General features: G+C 39.3%; 1 protein-coding gene across 1 annotated transcript in view; it reads left to right on the forward strand.

Moving 5' to 3' along the window:
* The first annotated feature begins 4,333 nt into the window (after nucleotides 1-4,333).
* maml1 (mastermind-like transcriptional coactivator 1) overlaps nucleotides 4,334-23,691 on the forward strand; it is a 45,841-nt gene continuing 26,483 nt past the window's right edge. Inside the window, exon 1 of the mRNA XM_079629726.1 lies at nucleotides 4,334-5,593. Within this exon, the coding sequence (XP_079485852.1) occupies nucleotides 5,282-5,593 (312 nt within the window). The 5' untranslated portion in view covers nucleotides 4,334-5,281. The remainder of the gene's footprint in view (nucleotides 5,594-23,691) is intronic.

A 23,691-nucleotide genomic window follows, 5' to 3' on the forward strand; every position in this document is an offset into this window, starting at 1 on the left:
TCACTCACACTCACTCTCACACTCTCACTCACACTCACACTCACTCTCACACTCACTCTCACACTCACTCACTCTCACACTCACTCACTCTCACACTCACTCACTCTCACCCTCACTCTCTCACACTCACTCACTCTCACACTCTCACTCACACTCACACTCTCACACTCACTCACTCACACTCACTCACTCTCACACTCTCACTCACACTCACACTCACTCTCACACTCTCACTCACTCTCACTCTCACACTCTCACTCACACTCACTCTCACTCTCACTCTCACACTCACTCACTCTCACACTCACTCTCTCACACTCACTCACTCTCACACTCTCACTCACACTCACACTCTCACACTCACTCACTCACACTCACTCACTCACACTCACTCTCACACTCACTCACTCTCACTCACTCACACTCACTCTCACACTCACTCACTCTCACTCACTCACACTCACTCTCACACTCACTCACTCTCTCACACTCACACTCACACTCACACTCACACTCACACTCACTCACTCTCACACTCACACTCACTCACACTCACACTCACTCTCTCACACTCACTCTCTCACACTCACTCACTCACACTCACTCTCTCACACTCACACTCTCACACTCACACTCACTCTCACACTCACTCACTCACACTCTCACACTCACACTCACTCACACTCACTCACACTCACTCACTCACTCTCACACTCACACTCACACTCACACTCACACTCACTCACTCACACTCACACTCTCACACTCACTCACTCACACTCACACTCTCACACTCACTCACTCACTCACACTCACTCTCTCACACTCACTCTCACACTCACTCTCACACTCACACTCACTCACTCACACTCACTCACTCACTCTCACACTCTCACTCACACTCACACTCACTCTCACACTCACTCACTCTCACTCACTCACACTCACACTCACACTCACACTCACACTCACACTCTCACACTCACTCACTCACACTCACACTCACACTCACTCACTCTCACACTCACACTCACACTCACACTCACTCACTCACTCACTCACTCTCACACTCACTCACAGTCTCACTCTCTCTCACACACACACACACTCTCACTCACACACACACTTGTCAATGATTCAGTCTGAATGTCAGTCTCATTTTGAGAAATTCGTCTGTAGATGTGAAAATGTGAAATGTGATGTTGACGTGTTCTCAAACTCTTTAATACAGAGAGGTTTCCCCGATCCGATTTACATGTGAATTAAAAGCAAATAAATAAATGTATAATAAATAGGTGAGCATGTGACCTCAGACGTGTGTGAATGTGTGTATGCGTATTATCCTGTCAAACTGGACATAGAGGATGAGCAGACGTGATGTGCGGACACTTCCGTCCCTGCAAATCATAAAATGATGATAAACTGTTCAAAATGAACACTTGTGTGAACCCGAGGGAAACTGACATCAGCCAACATTCAGAAATCAAATGTGAAGTTAGAAGATATTTTGCCAATTTAAACCGTTGAGGTTTATAGACCTGAAATATGGTTCAGTTCAGGCCACTCACTCACACACACACACACACACACTCACTGTAGTTTATCTGAGGACAGTGGAAACCTCCTCATATCTCTCCGAGCGAGCGCTATCTGTGGAAACTGCTGTCATGGAGCACTGGATCCACAAATACTGGACTGGTGTATAAATAGCTCGATGCGGATCGCTGATCTCAGCGTTATTGGGTTTAAAGGAAGAGCTATTTCTGGAAGTGAGTTGCATAACTCAGTTATACACAATCAGAGCAGCGCTGGGTCATCATTACTGAGACTGTAGACGTTCTGCCAACGCTTCCGGGTTCCTTATAATCATCAATGTGTTCATCTCACAAAGAGTCGCCACTAATGCATTATGGGGAATATCCCAGTCACTGGATGAAGAGAGCAGTCCGGAAAATAGAGAAAATACTAAAGCTTTCTATTTCAGAACAATGCTGATCTTTTGATATTCCTATTCATCAAACAATCCCGAAACAAAACTGTTTTCAACATTGATAATAATCATAAATGTTTATTGAGCATCAGATCATCATATTATACTGATTTCTGAAGGATCATGTGACATTGAAGACTGGAGTAATGATGCTGGAAATACAGCTTTGATCACAGGAATAAATTACACTTTACTATATATTCACATAGAGAACTGATGATCTACATTATAATAATATTTCACAATACTATTAAAAAAATATATATTTTTCATTTAAAAATTGCCACCTTGGTGAGCAGAAGAAACATTAAAAATCTTACCGATCCTAAACTTTTGAACAGCAGTGTGTGTGTATGTTTGTGTGTGTGTGTGTGTGTGTGTGTGTATACACACAGTACCTATATAAGAGCTGCATATGATGCAGTTTTTTTAACAACAATTGAAGCAGAAATACTGTGAGGAGAAAAATAGATTTTGCTAAAATGCAGCAGAAAACGAGAATGCAGACGATTAGCATCTGTCGTACAGACTCTGAGTGTTTGAGGTTTGTAACCCATGGCACCTTTACACGTTTAGTTTTTCCCATTTACATCCCATTAATAATCAGCATATTAAGAGCATATTACAATGTTATAAGTTGCAAAAAGATTTTATAGATGGCAAGGGAAGACAAAATACTTTTAGTATTTTTAGTAAAACATACTACTATAGATTATGTACGTTGTTTGTTTTTAGTAGTTTATAATTGGCCTTGATTACTGTGAAAATATAAAATTGGTCCATATGTTCTTAAGAGGTAAACCCAGTGTGTTTTCTCCGTCCCAAGGCCGATGTGTATATGGAAGCTTGTTTACGCAGAATAAAAAATAAAAAAGGTAATTGCATCTCACAATTCTGACTTTTTTTCTCAGAATTGCACGATATAAAGTCGCAATTGTGAGATAAAAAGTCGCAATTACCTATTAAAATGTTTTATGTTATTTTTATGTTACCTATTAAATGTTTTTTTTTTTGTGGTGTAAACAAGCTTCAGTAAATATGTGCCATACAAGTACACTGTAAAAAACTACACTGTAAAAAATTGCTGCGATTATTTAGCACAATTTAAAATCCAACATTGTTTCAACTTTAAAAAGTATGTGTTCAAGCTTGACTTAAAATATTAAGTTTAGTTAACTTAAGTTTAGTTTGGTTAAGTTGGATATTTAAGTTATCTCAACAAATTTTAACTAATCGCAGCCACATTTTTTACAGTGTAGGCCTATTGTTGGATTAACTTAAAAAAGTAAGTGACCTGGTTGCCTTAAAATTGAGTTCATTGAAATTAAAAAAAAATGTTGATACAACAAAGGAGATTGGTTTAATAAAAATAAACTAAATATTGTGTCAGGCCTATCTGAACCACACTAATTAGCCTAAGTTCATTTGACAAAAGATAAAAAGTTGTGATAACAAATCATGAAACACTTTTTTTTTTACAGTGTCTAAATGTAAAATAATAGTAATAATAACACAAATAGCCTGATGAAATATCTAACCTTTTTATATTCATATCCTTGGGAGAAATATTTGCTTTTTTTGGTAAATAAATATTGGTAAAAATTATTTGATGGCTATTTTGAGATTTTTTCTTTTACAATGGCTGCCTCATAGAAATGTATAATTGTTCCAAATCCAAAAAAAAATTACACTGTAAAAAAAGTATTGTTGGTTTTGGTTTGACTTAAAGTAAGTTACCTGGTTGCCTTCAAATTTTGAGTTAATACAACAAATGAGATTCGTTTAATAGATAGAAACTCAAAATATTGTGTTATCTGAACCACATTAATTATATAAGTTGATGTGACAAAACATTAAAAAAATTGTGATAACATTTATTCATTTATTTTACAGTGTATTGTCTGGACCTTCACTGGGAAGGATATATAGAGACCGGAGCTCTGGGAACTTTAATCGAATAATAAACCCTTCACAAACTAGAGAGAGGAGCCTACTGGAATATCAATATAGGCCTACAAATTTATAAATAAGTAGATATTTGTTTTAAAAAACACATTTTCTGCCAAAATGCATTAGTTAATAGTTATTGATACTGTACAATCCTAATGGTGGCTAAAAACACACATTAGCTACCACAATTTCATCTTTTCGATTAAAAAAATCTAGGGTGTATCTATTTCCCACAATTTAAAACTCAAAGTGATGTAGTAAAGTGTGAGAACAATAAGGCATATCGCATGTGCTGAGGAATGTTTGAGTGTGAGTGTGAGTGTCCAGTGATTGCTCGGGTGACCTGTCACTCACAGCGCACGAATAAAAAAACTGAGGAAAAAAGAAAAAACATAGTTACAAGATGGCGACCAGCAACTGCCTGAAGACTGGAAAACAATAGAGACAGCGCAGCAGGGCAGAGTTTATTCCCTCACCACTCGCTTCCCCGTGTTCGTGTCGAGCTCACCCGGGGCACAGGGGCCGGTTGTGTGTACTTCAAGACTTTTAACGCGCTTTTGAAAGAAAGTGAGTTTATAATGCTTTGTTCGAGGGCTAGTTAGCATTCCGGCTAAGCTACATCCGTAGCTGTAATGTAACTGTGAGGATCAGCTGTTAGCCGCGCTGCTACTTTAAAAGTTACTTTTACTACTAAAACTCGCTTGTAACTCTCTAAGTCGATGTTTTAGGGCTGAATGGGTGTAATGTACACGGATTAAAACATCACTTTCTAACCCTTCGTCGATGGGGTTTTTATCTCAAGTGCGTCTTTTGTCAAACTTAAACTGTGAGGCGAAAAAAACGTTTATTTTTTAAGTTGTTGATTTTTTTGTTGTTGCGCCATTTAACGACTTGTTGTGAACAAATAAGGCTAAACGTGAGGTAAATATTATTGTAAAGGGTTTAAATAGAAACTAAACTAAAACTTACGAGTCCTTTCAAACTTTCCTCTAAATTACATTCATGTCTAAACAAATGCAACTTCTAAAATGAATAATTTATCAGTGTTTGTGAACTCTTTCATTCATAAAACCGCGGTTTTAACTTCATTCTGTCTTGTGTCAGGACTCTAGACTTAAGTATACTTCAGTAACCGTGTAGCTAAAAGCAAACTTTACAAGAGTTATTTCTGAATATAAGCGCTCTCGCCTAAACTATGCGCCGAGCCTTTTGTTGTGTAAGGAGGCAGATAGTGCAGATAATGGAGTCAGTGGAGTGTGTTTTATAAAGAGACGCTCGCGAACACGAACGGCACGATCAGTGTGAGAGTTGCTGCCAGTATCCAGACGCGTTGTGACGCGGATGATGGCGGATTATGTGGTGCCGCGGCACAACGCGGTGATGGAGCGGCTGCGGCGGCGCATAGAGCTCTTCCGCCGGCATCACACGGGCTGCGAGAGCCGCTACCAGAGCCACGCGGTGGAGCGGCAGGAGATGGAGCGGCAGCAGACCTTCGCGTTGCACCAGCGCTGCCTGCAGACCAAGGCCAAGCGGTCGAGCAAGCACCGGCAGCCCGCGGCAGCGAGCGCGGAGCCCGCGGGGCACAGAGGCACCAGCGCCGGGGGAGGCGCGGAGGAGCCCGGGGAGCAGAGCAGGAACAACACGCTGATCGCGGTGAGTGTGTGTGTGTGTGATGTTCCTGTGGGTCACATGACTAGGTTCAAATCTCATATGTGACCCTGGACCACAAAACCAGTCACATTTTTTTTTAAATTGAGATTTATACAATATGAAAGCTGAATAAATAAGCTTTCCATTGATGTGTGGTTTGTTATGATAGGACAATATTTGGTCGAGACACAACTATTGAAAATCTGGAATCTGAGGAGCAAAAAAATGTAAACATTGAGAAAATCTCCTTTAAAGTTGTGCATTTATGTTCACGATTGTGCTGCATTCACTCACAAAAATACATGTTTTATATATTTACGGTAGGACATTTACTAAATATCTTCATGGAACATGATCTTAATATCCTCATGATTTTTGGCATAAAAGAAAAATGGATAATTTTGACCCATACAATGTATAGTTGTAATTGCCACAGATATACCCACATATGGCTTGATTTAGACACTAACTTCTTGAGCTTCACTACATAGGAGGACGTGTGTAGTGTTGATCAGACTTCTGCTGTGGAAGCGCGTTCAGTTGCATAAACATAACATGGACATTATGTTAAGACCGTGACTTAAGTGCTAGCATGTCCAACTAGCGGTCAGTCAAGTGGCACTCAGGCTTACTTCTTAGCTTGAAATTAGACCAATCTCCGTTTCTATGCAACTGGCTTAAAACATTTGTGAACCAGCTAAAAAATGTGATGACTAACTCGTAATACTAGTCGTAGCAGTTTATGCATCAGGTGCTGGAGTGAGTGCACGTGCTGGTCTCGCAGCATCTGCAGGTGTGTGTGTGTGTGTGTGTGTTGGCACTGGCAGCAACAGCGCTGAGGTCATGTGACCGTGACACGAGCACGCGCCCTGCACATGTCACATGATGAGCTCTGTGCACAGAGTGTGTGTGTGTGTGTGTGTGACACAGATGTTTTGAGGGATCAGTGAGTGATCACCTCATGGCTGGGTTTGTTTGTTTTTTCACTTTCCAAACTCTTCCAGAGCATCCCTGCTTCTTCTGTGCGGATTCACTTTCAGTCCAGAAATAGTCAAGTGCGAATGTCACTGCGTTGTTGGATGATATAATGATATAACCAAGAAATATTTTGCAATTTTTTTTTAATTGTTACAATAAAAAAAAATAGTGGTAAGAAAAAATACACAATACTCAACTCAATCCTTTTGCGTTTATTTCTTATACTTGTCAAATGAGTTGAACAAATTCAACATAGTTTATCAGTTTTTGCAAAAAATAAGAAACATGATCTAATGCAGTTCTGAAATTAAAGTCCGCATGAAACGGAAGTTGCGCTGGTCTTTCCTAGGGCTGTGACGGTTGGCATGACAACCGCGCCACCGCCGGCGGTAGTGTGACGTCGCATACCACGGGAATGATTGAACACTATAACAAGTATAAAGTGCAGTTTTGTGTAATAATTATAACAACAGCGAATAGCGATCGTAATTTATAGCCTTCCCTATAGATTATTTTTTTATGTTACGGTGTGATTAGAACGGTCAGTTCACGTTATCAACTGCTAAGTTCAAACGTGCTTTCGCGCGTTGGCTGGCGCTGAGCCAAAGACGGCTGCGCTCAAGGCTTGTCATACATCATCACGCATACAGCTCAACTAACGCGATCGTTATAAAGGTGTTTAAACAACCAAACACATCCACATGCACATATTTGACAATCGGAGTATCAGTGTTTCATGCTATATCTAACGCATTTGTGATTATTTTAAATCAAAAAGGAAAAATGACATATAAGCAGATCATCATTTATTCAGCACTGTGTTGTGGTTGCGCTGTGTCACATGACAAGCAATGAAGCGTCACCATGGAAACGATAAAGTGACAGTTTAGGCTACATTGAAATTAGGGCTGCACAATATATCGAAATATCGCAAATGTATCGCATTATGTATATCGCAACAGCTTGCAATAAATGGGGTCATGAACAAAAGAACAATTTTCTTAGCTTTAATAAGTATCAGGATATATTTAATTCATACAGTGAAAACTAAGCAATGTTTTATTTTTATATTTTATGATTCAGTATCTTTTATTAAATAAAGCTAATGTAGGATAACCTGAAGCCCTGTGGTTTACACTGACGTTAAAATAACACTTCTTATGCCACAGTAAAACACTGTTCACCTTCTTGTCATAAAAAGAATGTGAAACACATGTAGGTTATATCATTTTAAATATATTTTAAAGATAATTTAAGTTTATTTTACACACTTTAAGCATTATCGTATCGAATATCGCATTATTTAAGGAGTTATCGCATATCGCATTTTCCTTCAATATCGCACAGCCCTAAGAAATTCAAGTTCAGCCGTGGATCTTGTTGGAAAACCAAATGTTACATCGCCGATCTGGGAATATTTTGGGTTTATGCCAGAACATGCGCTCTAAAACGGTATAAAGTGAGTTATAATATGTTTGCAAATGCGTCTCTATAGCACGCAGTGTGTTTATCGTGCAATGTATACGCGAAAATGAGTTTTTACGTGCATATGATACGCAGTTTTCGCGTGTAATACACACGCACCCACACCACTAACTCTACCCAAACGTATATTACACACGCACCCCATCACTACTAAACTTACACTATCCAACCCATGCGTATCCTATGCACGTAAAAACTCATTTTCGCGTATAAATTACACGATAAACACACTGCGTGCTATAAAGACGCATTTAGTGTGATCGGGTTGCATGATCAAACGCCGTCATGGACTGTGTTGAGCGTCCGAGATGCCTTCTCTCTCGGTTCACAGGTGCAGTGAAGTCGACTGTCATACACATCTGACTTTTGTTGTGAAATCAGATTTTTACCGGTGCTGGTTACAGCCGCGCGCATCAGCAAAGCGCGTCCACCCCGTCCAGTGAAACACTAACAGTACTTCACGTTATATTTATTTATTACACGGATTTATTATCTCTCCCCCCGATCTGTGTATCGCTGTTGTTATTATTATTATTATTATTATTATTAAATCGGCTCTTTATGTGTATTAAACCTTTGATCACAGGAACATTCAGATCTGTGACCCAGAGAGCCCATATGTGTAAATATGAAACCGCTTCACAGTCTTTTCAACCTCACCGTACCATTATTTCTGTTTTACAATAATTCAGATTATCACAGAAGTACTGGGATAAAAGTTTATAGTTCAGACTTCAGATAATATAAATAATGATGTTTTCGGTAGCGATTAAAATTAGGGCTGCAACTAACGATTATTTTAATAATCGATTAATCTGTCGATTATTTTTTCGATTAATCGGATAAAAGAAAGAAAAAAAAGCATTCATTCCCAACCCTTTATTCAAAAACAGAACTGACAGTGCAAATTCACAGTGCAAAAAAAATCTTCAGAAAGTGCACAAACAGGTCGCTCCTTGATAGGATGCACCGATACCATTTTTTCTGAACCGATCCGATCCGATACCAAAAATCCTGAGTATCGACCGATACCGATACCAATCCGATACCAGGGCAGTTTTTTTTTTTTAAATCAAGTAGAATTTCTAGAACTATGTGTGTTGAACTGATAATCACTATTTTGTGTGTTAAACACAATCTACTTAATACAGACAACTTCATTAAAAAAAAGACCATAAATGCTATTATAAACTAGAATAGTGGATAATTAAGCATACAATTAAGTCTAGAAAAATCACAAGTGCACAATAATTGTATTAAATCTGAACATGAAAAAACATTTAGTGAGGAACAAATATGAGAATAAGTGTAACACTAAATCTGGTAAAACGTTACACATTGCTCTTTGTATTGTTGTAAAATACATTCATGAAAAACAAGATAACAAAAATCAAAAAGATTAATTATTTTATAGCCTACTATAAAATTGAGACATGTTTTAAATGTATAGCACAGCGGTTTAATGAGGCAGCAACATGATGGATAGTACAGAACTAGAAAGGCTATTAATAATCGTTCATTGCGTCGCTGTATTATGATATGAAAGGCTCCAATACAGTGCGGCACACAGCGCTTATGCGCATCCCGAGCGCAGAATGATGCGCTTGAAGCAACACGAGTCACAGCGCGCAGCGCTTCGAGTCTGCATTGAAAAGTTCAAATCACAAAGGAAAGACATATTGATGCGTAGTGTATTATACAGTATCTATCTATCTATGCAATAGTTTATTGAGCATTTTCTTTTAACAGTTTTAAATGTCAGTTACTGTGCGCGTGAAGAACAATTATAGTGCTCTGACTCTACTGCAGTGTTATGAGAGCAGTGTTGGGCAGTAACGCGTTAGAAGTAACGCGTTACTGTAATCCCATTACTTTTTTCAAGTAACGAGTAAAGTAAGGGATTACAATTGCAAAAACAGTAATTAGATTACTGTTACTTCCCCGTAAGGAGGCTGCGTTACTGCGTTACTGTGATGTTGTTTCGTTAGACTGTCTCGTGAGTCGTGGCTTAATTTGAGCCGGAACACGCCCGACGTTGGATACGGAACCTTTTTATTGGATCCGGCACCTCCTATGCCACTATGGAAAATTAATCGCCTAAATAAAATAAAAAAATACTATTTGTGTAGCCTAGTGTTCAATGTTGTTATCGATAGAGCTGCGCGAATGGGGTAGGACCTATTATTTATTTAATCCGCAACCGCATCACAAAACTCATCATCCGTAAATGCTGATGTGAGCCGCGAGAAATTCCTTGTCTGTTCTAGAAAGGATGCAGCAAAGATATTTAATGCTAATGTATGAGACATAGGCCTACGCTGAGTTTCATTCATTTATGAGGTGCGGTGCGCGCTCTAGTTAACAATGAAAGTGAAAGTGAACGCGGCGCGCCGGCTCCTCCATGTCACGGTTATTATATTGTCTGCTATATTTGCCTTGTATTTGTTAAATACATGCAAATAGTTGATGAAACATTTATTAAAATAAGATGCAATTGAATTTATACAAAACGAAATTCACTTTAAAGAAAGGCTTTTAACAATGCAATGCAAGTGAACGCGGCGCACTACCGCCTCAATGCGGTTATTATATTGTCTGCTAGGCTATATTTGCTTTTTATTTATTAAATACATGCAATTGGTTGATGCAATATTTATTAAAATTAAGATACAATTTATACAAAACGAAATTCACTTTAAAGAAAGGCTTTCTACAAAGGAAAACTCAATGAAATGGTAAAAACATGTCTGACGATTTACAAAAACAAAACGAATCTGCTCTTTAATGTTAAAAGAGGTAACTGTTAATAATTTGGAATACAGTCATGAGAGACTTTCATTTTAATTAGTTTATTGCTGTATTTTATTTGAATCTAATCGAATAGAGGATTTTACAAAAAAATATTTGCATTTTATATGCTGGAATATGCAGAAATATAAGTTAACAGAAGAAGGACTTTGTGTATTTCGTTAAAATATGGTGGACTCTGCAGAAATTGGTTAAATGTTCAACATTTTTCTTCAAGTCTGAGACTATTGCATTTAATTTAATTTTTGGTTGATGCAATGTGCATAAAGTTAAAATATTAAAAACTAATTAAACAAGTTTTAAAAAAGAGAATGTTTAATTTGATTCAATTTTAGATGATGGAATATGCAGAAAGAATAGAATTAGGCTGAAAGGTCTGCTTTTATAGCATTTTCAGGTCGTGCATCATGTTTTTGAAGTAAAGTAACTAGTAAAGTAACTAATTACTTTTGAAAATAAGTAATCAGTAAAGTAACTGGATTACTTTCTTGGAGAAGTAATCAGTAATCAGTAACTAATTACTATTTCCAAGTAACTTGACCAACACTGTATGAGAGACACCCGGTAACATGATGCAGCAATAAAGTCCAGCAAGATAAAGTTGTTTAATGCAAAACCATAGACCTTTATCTACAGATCAAGTATAATTATAGTAACATTGAATCATCTTGGAAAGAGTTGTTCATCGTGTTGACCGTCGTAACCGAACGCGACGCGCTGTTTGATGCTGAATGGAGAATGACTGACAGCCGCAGTGGAGGGAAAAGTGATCTTGAATTTAATGACTTAAATATTAATTTCTATCTCACATTATACTATATAATGGCTTCCGAACACTTATGATATAGTGCAGGACAACTTTATGATGCTTTATAATGTTTTTGTCCCTTTTGTGGGGCTTAACAATAGCACAGAAAATACGCACAAATTTTTTTTTACATCTCCGTGTCGCGCGACACAACGAATCGATAATGAAATTCGTTGCCAACTATTTTAATAATCGATTTTTATCGATTTTATCGATTCGTTGTTGCAGCCCTAATTAAAATATAGTAAATCACCTTATGAAAACAAATTGAGGCTTTAAATAAAGATTGCATGATGCATCAGTTACATGGTTACACCAGTAGGTGGCGACAAGCGATACATGTATTGAAGAGATCCGTTCGAAAACACTGATTCCTCCAGTAATGAAGCGAGTGAAGTATTTATGAGCGAGTCGTTGAATCATTCACTCAAAGAGATAAAAAAAAAAAACAATTCTACAAAAGTTGTACCTCATAATAACCTTTAAACATTAACGTGTCCCTTCCGCTCGCTGTATTTAATCTCTGATGAAGATGGCGGACGAGTCTCAGTCCAGCGATTAGCATACGACACTCTCTACAACACTAAGTTCTGGATAGTGGAACTGAAAGCCTCTGCTCTCCCCCTCTTCACAGATAGACATCACCGTAGGAAAGAAAAGGCACTGGCATTTCCACTTCATGCTGACTTTATGGCACCCATTGTGTTGAGAAAGCAGACCGTGTGTGTGCGCACATTTCTAACACAATAACATGATAAATAGTTGACATGGCCAGAAGTAGAAGGGTGACAGAGCTTCCAGGATTCAGAAAACGAACACTTGTCATGACGCATCTAAACATCTGACCTGTTTAATATCGAGCCGGGCCGGTTTGGTGTCTGGCGAGTCCTGCCGCACTTCACCACTGCGTCGAGATTTGATCTGTCCACCAATCCTTCACTCACTGTGGGGATGTGTCTACATGCTCAGGTTTAGTCACTCGGAGGCTGTGGCTGTCTTGCCAAACCTCATTTGTGTGTTTCTGGCTCGCATGAGCACAATGTAGGTTACAGGAACTGCTCTGTGAATCTCAAGAGTGGAACTTGCTCTTCTTTTAAATACATTTTCTAGACTAGAGAAATAAATATGGAAATGGAAAGCTTGATTCTTATAGATCAGCCTTTTAACTCTATCACATAGGACAGTAAAAGTGGTTTATCCACAAATGAAAATGCACATTTACTCCCCATTGTCATCCACACTATGGAGCTCATCAGATGTGGTCGACCGAAGCGCAGATGTGTGTGTGTGTGTTTGATGTGAAGAGCCAATGCGGTTTGTTCTTCAAGCACATTTGAGCTTACGCACGTACCATTGAGCTGCCGTTGACCATATTTGATGTGCTCTATGTGTGTTTATCAATATTTACATATGATAAAAAAGCCTAAATTAGGTCTGTTTATCATATAAAGCGCTCGTTTATCTTCAGAAGTCTGATTAAACCGCTCAACTCGTATGGATTAGGTTTCATTAAAAAAATTCTTTATGTGTGTTTTAAAGATGAAGTAAAGTCTAATGCTGCGTTCACACCAAACGAGAATAGCGCGTCTACCGCGTCTAGTTTGACGCGTGAAAATTTTGAATGCATTCGCGCCTCCAAAGCGAAATGGACGTGCGTAAAAAAGCAAGCGTTTGAAGCGAAATTGACGCGCGTCCGAGGCAAAATTCTTGTGGGAAGGGCAAGTGCTAGGCGGTTCTGTTTGCAAGAAAGGCAGCGAAATTTAAGAATACTACTGTTATTGTGTCACGAAATGTAGTTTTAAGAGTTGTTCAGTCGAGAAGGTAGTTGTTTAAAGCTCAAATCTGTGGTTTATTTAAAGATAGTTAACATATAGCTGAACAATGTCATTCCTTCTTAATCCATTTTTTTGTTTATTTGAGAGCCTGATTACAAAAACAAGTCTCGCCATTTAATATCCATGTCCCAAGCACACACTTATGTTCTCATTATCATGTTATGTAGCCTAAATAACAGATGTTCTACACATTTGTGCACTTTACCATATTTTTCTTTTCATATTATTCCAATCATATTTCAAGCAGTTCAGAATCATAATGTTGAACAGTGCGCATCTGAAGAGTCTCAGCTGGAGGAAATAATACATTATTTATCAGCTTTAATATATCAGCCAAATTTTCCCATAACATATGAAAAATTTAGTCATATTACAAAATAAGTTATTGAGGCCAAACATTTAAAATTACATTATAAACTGAAAAGCGGGCCTGCCCCCATTTATCACGTCACTTCACCACGTGACAGCAGCAAGCAGGCTCCTGATTGGCTAACGCGGCACGAATTGATGCCAAAGTAAAAAAAAATTCAACTCTGCCGTCAGACGTGAATTCGCGTCAAACGCGTGAATGCACAAAGCACCACTCGCGCGTATCGCGCTAGACGCTCAATTTGTGCGTCAATTTGCGTCATTTGCTCGAACTGGACGCGTGAATGAGGCGAATTCGCGTCTGCCGCGCTAAACGCCTCATTCGCGCCGCAGGAGCTCCAGACGCGCGTAAACGCGTCTTTACATTGACTTAACATTGAAATCACTCGCGCCAGACGCTCTATTCGCGTTTGGTGTGAACGCAGCATTATGGGTTTTGAATGACACAAGGATGAGTAAGTAAATGATGGCAGTATTTAAATTTTTGGATGAAACTATAATTAAGGCTGAAATGTTGACGTGACCCGCTAGGCTAGTGCTAGCAGTGCGACATATTACATTACATCCAGAACCAGTGGGTCGAGAGTCGTGACCCAAACATGGTCGCACTCGCAAGACTGCTTTGAGTGGGTCATGGAGTGTGTGGTCAAAGAAACAACAACATAAAAACATAATTGTAAATGTTTTTTCTGATGCGAGACGTTTATTCTGAACGTCGTTTGCGAAAGCTGTTGATTCTTCCGTCCCCCAGAAACTCCTCATGTGCCGCTCCCAGTATAACAGGCTTTCCCTGCCAGTAAAGCTTGGACACACGCCTACGTCTCCTTCAGTTAACGCTGTGCGATATAGCTAAAATAACTATCACGATATAATGTTTCATATCGTTCGGTATCGAAAATTGACTTTTTTTTTTTATAACCCTTTTTTTTTTTTTTTACTAGAAAAGTTTGAATCTAAACCACTTTTTTTGCAACCGAAGTTGATACCGATAACCAATAATTTATTTAAATTTGGAAACCGATAACCGATATATTGGCCGATAAATCTTAATCCATTTTTTTGTTTATTTGAGAGCCTGATTACAAAAACAAGTCTCGCCATTTAATATCCATGTCCCAGGCACACACTTATGTTCTCATTATCATGTTATGTAGCCTAAATAACAGATGTGCTACACATTTGTGCACTTTAACATATTTTTCTTTTCATATTATTCCAATCATATTTCAAGCAGTTCAGAATCATCATGTTGAACAGTGCGCATCTGAAGAGTCTCAGCTGGAGGAAATAATACATTATTTATCAGCTTTAATATATCAGCCAAATTTTCCCATAACATATGAAAAATGAACATATATCATCCGATACCGATATGGTGGCCGATATATCGCTAAAATATTAAATCTGATTATTCGGACATTGATTTAATTATTCGCATCCCTAGCCAGAGTCCTGTAGTGACCTGAGAGTGGCTCGTTTGGCTTGGGCTAGTGAACAGCTACCCAGAACACACGTTCCCTCCACATGTAGAAGACCATAACGCAGCAGTGTTTGGCTGTACGGTGTGTGTAATGCCGAGGTCCGTTCAGGAGTTCCACGCTCTCGGGCAGCCGGGGTATGTTCGCGTCTGGAGCGCTCAGACTAGTGTCGGGCTTGTTTGGCAGGAAGGCTGGGGAAGCTAGCACGGCAGTAGTGCTGGCGTGATCGGTGTTTCGGATGACTCAGGTCTGCTCACACACACCCTTCCCCCTGCTCACACACACCACTGACTCACTATTGTTCCCCAAGGCCTCTGGACAGCTGTGTGTGTGCTTTCACTCGCTCTGCTTCTACCGCACACCGGACCCTCGCCCTCGAACACCGACGGCTCGGCTCCTACAGCCTGGTCATGTGCCGTTTACTCGGGACACTTAAAGGGATACTTCACCGCTGGAAAGATGAATGTGTATTTAAATTGGGTCAGTTATGTAGTAGAAATGTGAAATTATTTTAGAAGTTGGTGCCTTCTAGACTGAGAAAGGCCAGGAAATGTATTTTTGGCTCATGTGGATGAAAGACAACAACTCCCAGAATGCACTTGCTTCGCTGCCCTAAGAGGCCACGCCTACCGGTTACAGAGGCCAGTATTGGGAGAAATGATAAAACTAGTTGACTCGAAACTGAACTGACGACGATTTAGTTGATAAATTAATTTAAATACAAGCGGGTCTCGCTCCTTCGCTGCTCCGGCCGGCTCTAGTTCGTCCATCGTCCGCGGCTACCTCGCTGTATTGCGGCTCGTACACGTGTACATTCACGGTCATTCGAAAATACTGCTTGGTTTCTACTGACACACAGCTTAATGCTAATCGGTGAAGTATCCCTTTAAGTCGTAGAGTGTTCTAGCCTGGCTAACGTCAGACCTCGTCTCATTGAGACGTGATCTGGGAACCACATGTTCATTTTCTCGTATTTGAGGCGTGGTGTACGAATGCCCAGAGCCGTTTATTGGGCGCTACGAATGTCTATCAAATGCTCCTGTACTGTAGCTCATAGCCAATCGTTTCAATTATACCAGATGACGCATGAAATTCGACGAGGAAGAAGACGATTTATGTGTACACAACAATGTTGTTTTCGTTTTTTTTTATGACGATAACGTTACGATGACTAGCTAAAAATGGCTCCAAGGTGACTAAAACATGACGAGACGTTTTCTAGTTTTCGTTGACGAGACGAGATGGAACGAAAATGATTATAAGTCTGACGTTCACAATGCATGTCATTTCTGCCTATAAATACGATCATTTTGAACTCTGTACGATCAATAATTAAAAAAATCCCATAATGTACGATTTCAGAATTGCCCGCAAATTAGTTAAAATCTCCCGGAATCTAGATCGAGCGAGCAAGAGCGCGCATGTGTAGCGCGCGCACAGCAGAGAAAGGGAGCGAGAGACCTTGCGTGTGTGTGCTAGTGTGCGTGTGTGTGCTAGTGTGCGTGTGTGTGCTAGTGTGCGTGTGTGTGCTAGTGTGCGTGTGTGTGTGTGCGTGTGCCTCACGAAGCGCATGTAAGGACCCAACCAATCGAATTATTCAGAAAGTCTAGTTTATTATGCAAAGGTTTTAAGGTTAACTGTTGTTTTATGAATTGCAACACTTGCTGCAACCTGTCAAACCTAAGCCCATTTCCAATACTTTTTAACCTAAATTAATTTGTTAAAGACTAGGCTACTTTTTTTTTTTCTTTTTTTTTTTTTTACTAAAATTGACTAAAACCTTTTTGTGTTTTCGTCGACTAAAACTTGACTAAAACTATGAAGTTTATAAGTGACTAAAATGTGACTAAAACTAAAAAGCATGTTCGTCAAAAAGACTAAAACTAAAAGGGCTGCCAAAAACAACACTGGTACACAATGGCGTTCAGCGACTATTGCCGTTTGTGCAAGACAAGCATGAGGGTCGAAGGTAAAGTGCACATGTTGATATAAACAAACTGCTTCGGTGTGTCACATCACATAGACGTCGTCATCGTCTTGCTGCTCCCTCCCCGTTCTGTGATTGGCCAGGCTGCCTAGCAGCGGGAATAAAAAAATTCACTTTTGTGTGTGAAATATTCCTATAACTTACTCAAGCTCATGTTGTTAGAAACATTCGACTATATATTACTTTTTATTTTTTTATTTTATGGATGCGCCGATATGAACATTTTGGCCGATAACCGATAATGTTTTATATTTGAAAGCTGATTACAAAAACAAGTCTCGCCATTAAAAGCCATATCCCAAACACACATTAGCCTATATATATCGTTCTCATTATAATTGTATGTCGTCTATATGGCAGATTTGCGCTACTAATGTTGCATTGAACTGAATTTTCCTTTTTTTTAAATGATTCTAATCATATTTCAAGCAATTCAGAATCATCATGGTGAACAGTTTCAGCTGAAGGAAATAATACATCATTTATCAGCTTTAATATATCAGACAAATTTTCTTATTGGGCTGATAATGGAAACATAGATGAAACGTATATCAGCAGATACCGATGTGGTGGCCGAGATATCGTGCGTCTCTAGACTTTTCCCTTCAGTTGAACACGACGCACTCTCCATACAGCGGGTAAAAGGTAAACTGCACGAATCACCGTGGAAGAAAGGAAGTCACGTGATCTGTAACCGTGCGAGGGCTGAGTGTTGACACTGTCTTCACTTTCTTGGCTTTTTTTGGTCAACTACCCCGACTGCAGATGTCTTGGTGCTGGTGTAGCTTCTCACAGATGGGCTGCTGTTTTTAGTAAGCAAGTGTTAATAATAAAGTGAATCTCAATCATAAGGCTTTGCGTTGAACTTCAGCTGCACTGATGTGGGTAAAAAATTTTGTTTTTTTTATTAATAAAATCAGATATTTCATGATTTTCTACATTGTTTAGAAAATTCTATGACGTCTAGCTGTCCGATTTGTGTCATTAAACGGGTATAAAGCTAAGAAAACTAGCTTCAGCTAGTGCTGCTGTGTCTTGGCCGAGCGCAGTAATAAGTGAGCAGCTGGTCTGAGTCGCACTCGCAGGTTTTTGGCTGCTCTCAAACCATTAAAGCACTAATTACTACCTTCTGGAAAGCATGTTAAACTCTTGTTGGACTTTGCCCCTTGTTTGTGAAGTAGCTGTAACCGCAGAGCAGAGAGTGTAGTGACCCGAGTCGTGCTGTAGTATTGATCCCCGTGTCCCCCCCCCCCCCCCGGGCCAGAGCCGGCGCTCGGGGGTCGCTCTGCGCACGAGGCGGAGCATCAAAGGCCGGCCGGCAGCGGCAGGAATTCGGCACACTCCCGCGGGCCGAGCGCCGGCTCTTTTGTTGTGGGATCCGCACTCATACACATGGTAATTAGACTCAGGCTTGCGGGGGAGGCTTGCAGACCGAGGGAAAGCGAGCGCACTAGAGATTAAGAAACGCATGTCGGCAGAAAATTGCTTTGGGAAGAGTTTTAGCATGTTTAAAAGGACGTTTCGTGGGTGTGCCGCCCAGCGAGGTCGCCTCAGAGGCGAGACCAGTCTTACAGGTTCAGGGGGGGGGGGGGGGGGGACACATCAGACGGCCAGAACACCGATCCGCACTGCTCACGTCTGCTCGCACGGGTCAGATGTGCTCAGACCTCGTTCTGTTCCTGTTCAACAGCGCACACTTCTAACCCTTGCGCTGCGGTTTTGTCTTTTTCAGATTAGTTTTTTATTTATAGTTTGGTCAATGTCAACTGCATACATTTTGGCACAGGCGTGTATTTGTATTGGAATTTTACTATTTCACTCTCATTTCCTTTAATAAATCTATTTTACACTAGTAACACATAGTGCTGGGTATCGATTCAAATTTCAAGAATCGATTCGATTCCGATTATCATTATTCGATTCGATCTGATCCGATCTTATATTTTTAAAATCAAAAGTTTTAACTGTTCATGAACAATCAAGTGTTTGTATTAAATAACATTCACAAACATACATATGTTGTAAAAATGTATTGTTCACTCAATGTATTAATGTTAGATAAGGCATTAATGTTAATGAATGGTGTCCTGTAGTGTTACAAACTGAACAGGAGATAAAACGTGTTTTTATTTTACTTAATTGACTGTCCTTTTATTTAATCCAAAACTGCGTTCATATTTAAGAGGCCTTTTAAACTAGATACAACGAACCGCACACGATACCACTTTAGGGGCCGTTCACATATCGCGTTTTATGCGCGTGCAAATTCAGTGAGAAGCACTTCAATGCATCTCAACAGGTCATGTGACAAAAACAAGCCTGTTACGGCCTTTCCGTAACAACATGGAAAGCTCGGCCGAACAGCTGATCATAGCTGTACAGGGCGGCTTTTTATTTCTAATCTCAATGAATATATCTAGTAGTAAAGCTAATGCAAGGGCTAGAAATCAATTAATTATTTGATGATACTTCCTCGTCATCATGGAGAGCGCAGTTTGCACGAGTTTGCACCGCTTTCTCCTCTCAACAAGCGCGTGCTTTCCCTTTGCGTCTGCCGTTGCTATGCAACCATGAACAGAGGCGCGCCTGGAAAACGAATTTGCACGCGCAAAAAACGCGCTGTGAACGATTCATTCCTCCTTTCTTGTCAACAAGTGGATTCAGAGAAACCGCATTAGCAGCGCCGCCGGTCGCCGTGTCTCAGTGTGTTTATGGGGAAAATGTAGGCCTGTTATTAAATCGATCCTCTGAGTTACGGATCGATCTTTAGAAATTAATATGAAAATCGATTTAGAATTGGTGAATCGATTTTTTCAACACAGCACTAGTAACACACTATAGTTCCTCTCTGGACCTCCAGGACAAAGATGTCCCCATTGAAACTCATTAAAACTGCAATTTTTAATCCCAGGGCCGTTTAACTATAAAATTATTACGTGTAACGTGTGTGTGAAAAACTATTAATATATGAATCGCGATTCTATCTTCTACATATTGCATCGAGTCTCATATTTCAAAAGTCGATTTTCTAAAGTGTTAAGGTGAATTTCTTGCATTGCACACTGAGTCCGAAATTCGCATCCGAAATTTTCGCACGTTAAAAAATAAATACGACCTCACATTGTCAATCACACTTACACACTGCCTCCGAAACTTTCGTCCTTCATAAAAAAAATCGAAACGGGTTCGATTTACTGCGTTTTTCTCATCCGTAACAAGCAGTTTGAATGGTGCCTTGACAATTCAGAGCCACCGAATCACGAATACGAAAATTTCAGACTCCGTGTGCAATGACCTATAGACTTCTTTAACTTCACACTACCACTTAAAGTTACTTACACTCCTTTTGACTGAATCACTTTTTTATATCCATTTATATTTAATTCATACAGTGAAAACTATACAGTGTTTAATTTTACATTTGATTATTACATTTGGGTAGTATTTCTTACTACATGTTAAATAAACCTATGCTACTGTACCTGGAAAAACTTACTTTATTTAATTTGTATTTTTTTTCTTTTTCTATTGTATTTGTCCTATTGTTTGTAATTTGGTTCTTTGTTCCTATTTGTGTATTGATTTGTACATTATGATTGCAGTCAGCTTAAAGGGCATTAGTTATATAATATTGGGTTGACTAAAATGGGAACAAAAACTAAATAAATGTATTTAATGTTAATTTAGTAGGATTTTTTTCCCTTATTTAATTTTTTTTGCTATTAAACGGTCTACCACAATGAAATAAGAAAAGTAGTATAAAACAGTAAACTAACGTCAAATCTGTGCATATATCGAATCGAAATTTGATTCAAAACCGAGAATTGATTTTAAATTGAATCGTGAGGTACCAAAAGATTCCCTCCCCTACTTGATACAATCCATTCTGACATATAATGCAATTATTAGGGGCCAAGCACTGAAGGTGCGGGCACCTATTGTATCTGTTCCCGTTCTTATTCTTCTTTTTCTTTTTCTTTTTCTTTTTCTTTTTCTTCTTCCGACTGGGCGTCTATGGCAGCCTATAGAACCGTTTGCGGGAAACTTATGAAAATTGGCACAGTGATAGAGGACAGCCTGAACTATCACCATAGCAAATTTGGAGTCTCCAACTCATTCCCTCTAGCGCCACCAGCTGTCCAAAGTTTCACTCATGTTTATGCTAATAACTTTTGAACCACAAGGGCTAGAAACAAAATTCTTTTTTCCTCTGATTCCTGAGCTCATGACGATTCGACTGCACTATATGACGTCATTTTCCGTCATAATAGTTTTCCCGCCATTTTGAATTTTCCGAAAAACCTACTTTTTCGAACTCCTCCTAGGCCGTTGCTCCGAATTTCACGAAAAATGAACCAGATCATCTCCAGACCTTGACGACCAAAAGTTATGGAATTCAAGTTGATTCGAATTACCGTTCTCAAATACCGCGCAAATACATTTTACGTAGCGCTTGCGAAAACAGACGTAAGGCCGTATCTCCACAACGCTTTATCAGATTCAGACCAAATTTGGTACATGTCATCACAAGCATGACCTGAGGCTACATGCTGCGTTTCGGCGCAGCGCCACCTACTGGTCCGGAGATATGAATAATTTATGTTTTTGCTTATAACTTCTGAACGGTTTGTCCAAAAATCACAAAAGTGGTCTCGTTAGATTCAGGGCGTCATGCTGAGTCGACTGATATCCAATTTTCCCATATCGGCCATTTTTGCTGTCGGCCATTTTGAATTATGTGCTAAAATGCTGTATTTTATGAACGCATGAACGTATCGTTACGAAACTCAGTATGGGTCATCAGTACAACGCCCTAAAGGTACTCAAAAATTTATGAGACAGCGCCACCTTTTGGTCAAAAGTTATAATGAAATTTCCAAAAATGCTAATAACTTTTGAATAAATTTGCCTATAGTAATGACACTGATCTCAATAGATTCCTTGGGTTATGCTGAAAACATAGATACCAATTTTGCCATAGTCAGCCAAACTTCCTGTCCGCCATCTTTATTTTCTTTTAAAACCTACTTTTTCGAACTCCTCCTAGACCGAACGTCCGATTTTCACCAAAATCGGATCGTGTCATCTCCAGACCGTGCCGAGTAAAAGTTATGGATTTCGTGTCGATAGACGAAACCGTTTTCATATACCGCAGCGGCAAAGTTGAGGCATGATGCCAAAATGACTATTCAGGCTTTATATCTGCAATGCCTTGACATATTGACACCAAACTTTGTATGTGTCATTGTCACTTCACTCTGACCACATCACATCAGTTTCGTAATTGCGCCACCTATTGGTCGAAAGTGATAATCATATTTTTAGTTATTGTATGTGATTTTTCAACCCTTTTGCCAAAATTCATCTTCAAATGTCTTTAATTGCTCCTTGCTGCAGTTTGTCTCACACTTTCAGCCATGTAGGCATATCTCGTCGTCTGCTTTTGCGCTTGGCCCCGTAATGGCTGCTTGCAGCTATATTATTAATATTTATTTATCATATTTATTTACAAAACAAAAAAATCTGGAGGATAAAGCTATATAAGTGAAGTTAAAGTTTAGGAAAAGGTAGTTGTGTTGGAGATCTCCTGTAAACCCAGCCACTACAGCACACGTGTGTTCGTGTTCCTCCAGTGTGAAGAGCATGATTCATTCCTAACAGTCGGCTTGTTTATCTGAATTGTTGTAAAACGAGTTTTTAATTATCATTAATGTACGTAGAACAGCAGCATTCTTGGTCCACGTGACATTTGACCTTTTAGTAAGAAGAATTGCACGTCATCTTTTAAAGCCGAGATGTTGTTCTGCCTAATATGAGCTGTCACTTAAAGGGAGAGCAGGCTTCATGAACATCAGTCTCTCGAGCTAGGCTAATCCTGCTAATGCAGCTGCGTACGCTTTGTGCCGGTCTGCTCATAACAGGAGTTCTTCATTGTTCAAACTTATTGTCCGTGGACATGGTGTTTACCAAGTAGACCGGTCACGACCATACATGCATCATACAGCCATTACATATTTAAAACAGTAATATCCTATACTAAACCTGAACTAATCTTGACAAACTATATATCATTTGAAAGCTTACAGTCTCTAGTTTACATATTTGGTGACTGATTTTCTAAATAAATTACAGAGGAGCTGTAATTTATCAATTTGCAACAAGAATATGTTCATACTCCTGAGGCGTGTTCAGACCTTTATTTTGAAATAGTGATGAACATGAAAAATCATGAAAGAATGGTAGAAACCTCAGTTTGTTTTCATGCCAAGAGTTCAGAAGATAGCATCCATTCAATTCTTTTAGAAAAGAAGCTCTGAAAATGTTTTAAATATAAAGAAAACCATAATAGATTC

This window comes from Phoxinus phoxinus, assembly GCF_949152265.1.
Source record: "Phoxinus phoxinus genome assembly, chromosome: 12".
NCBI lineage: Eukaryota > Metazoa > Chordata > Actinopteri > Cypriniformes > Leuciscidae > Phoxinus > Phoxinus phoxinus.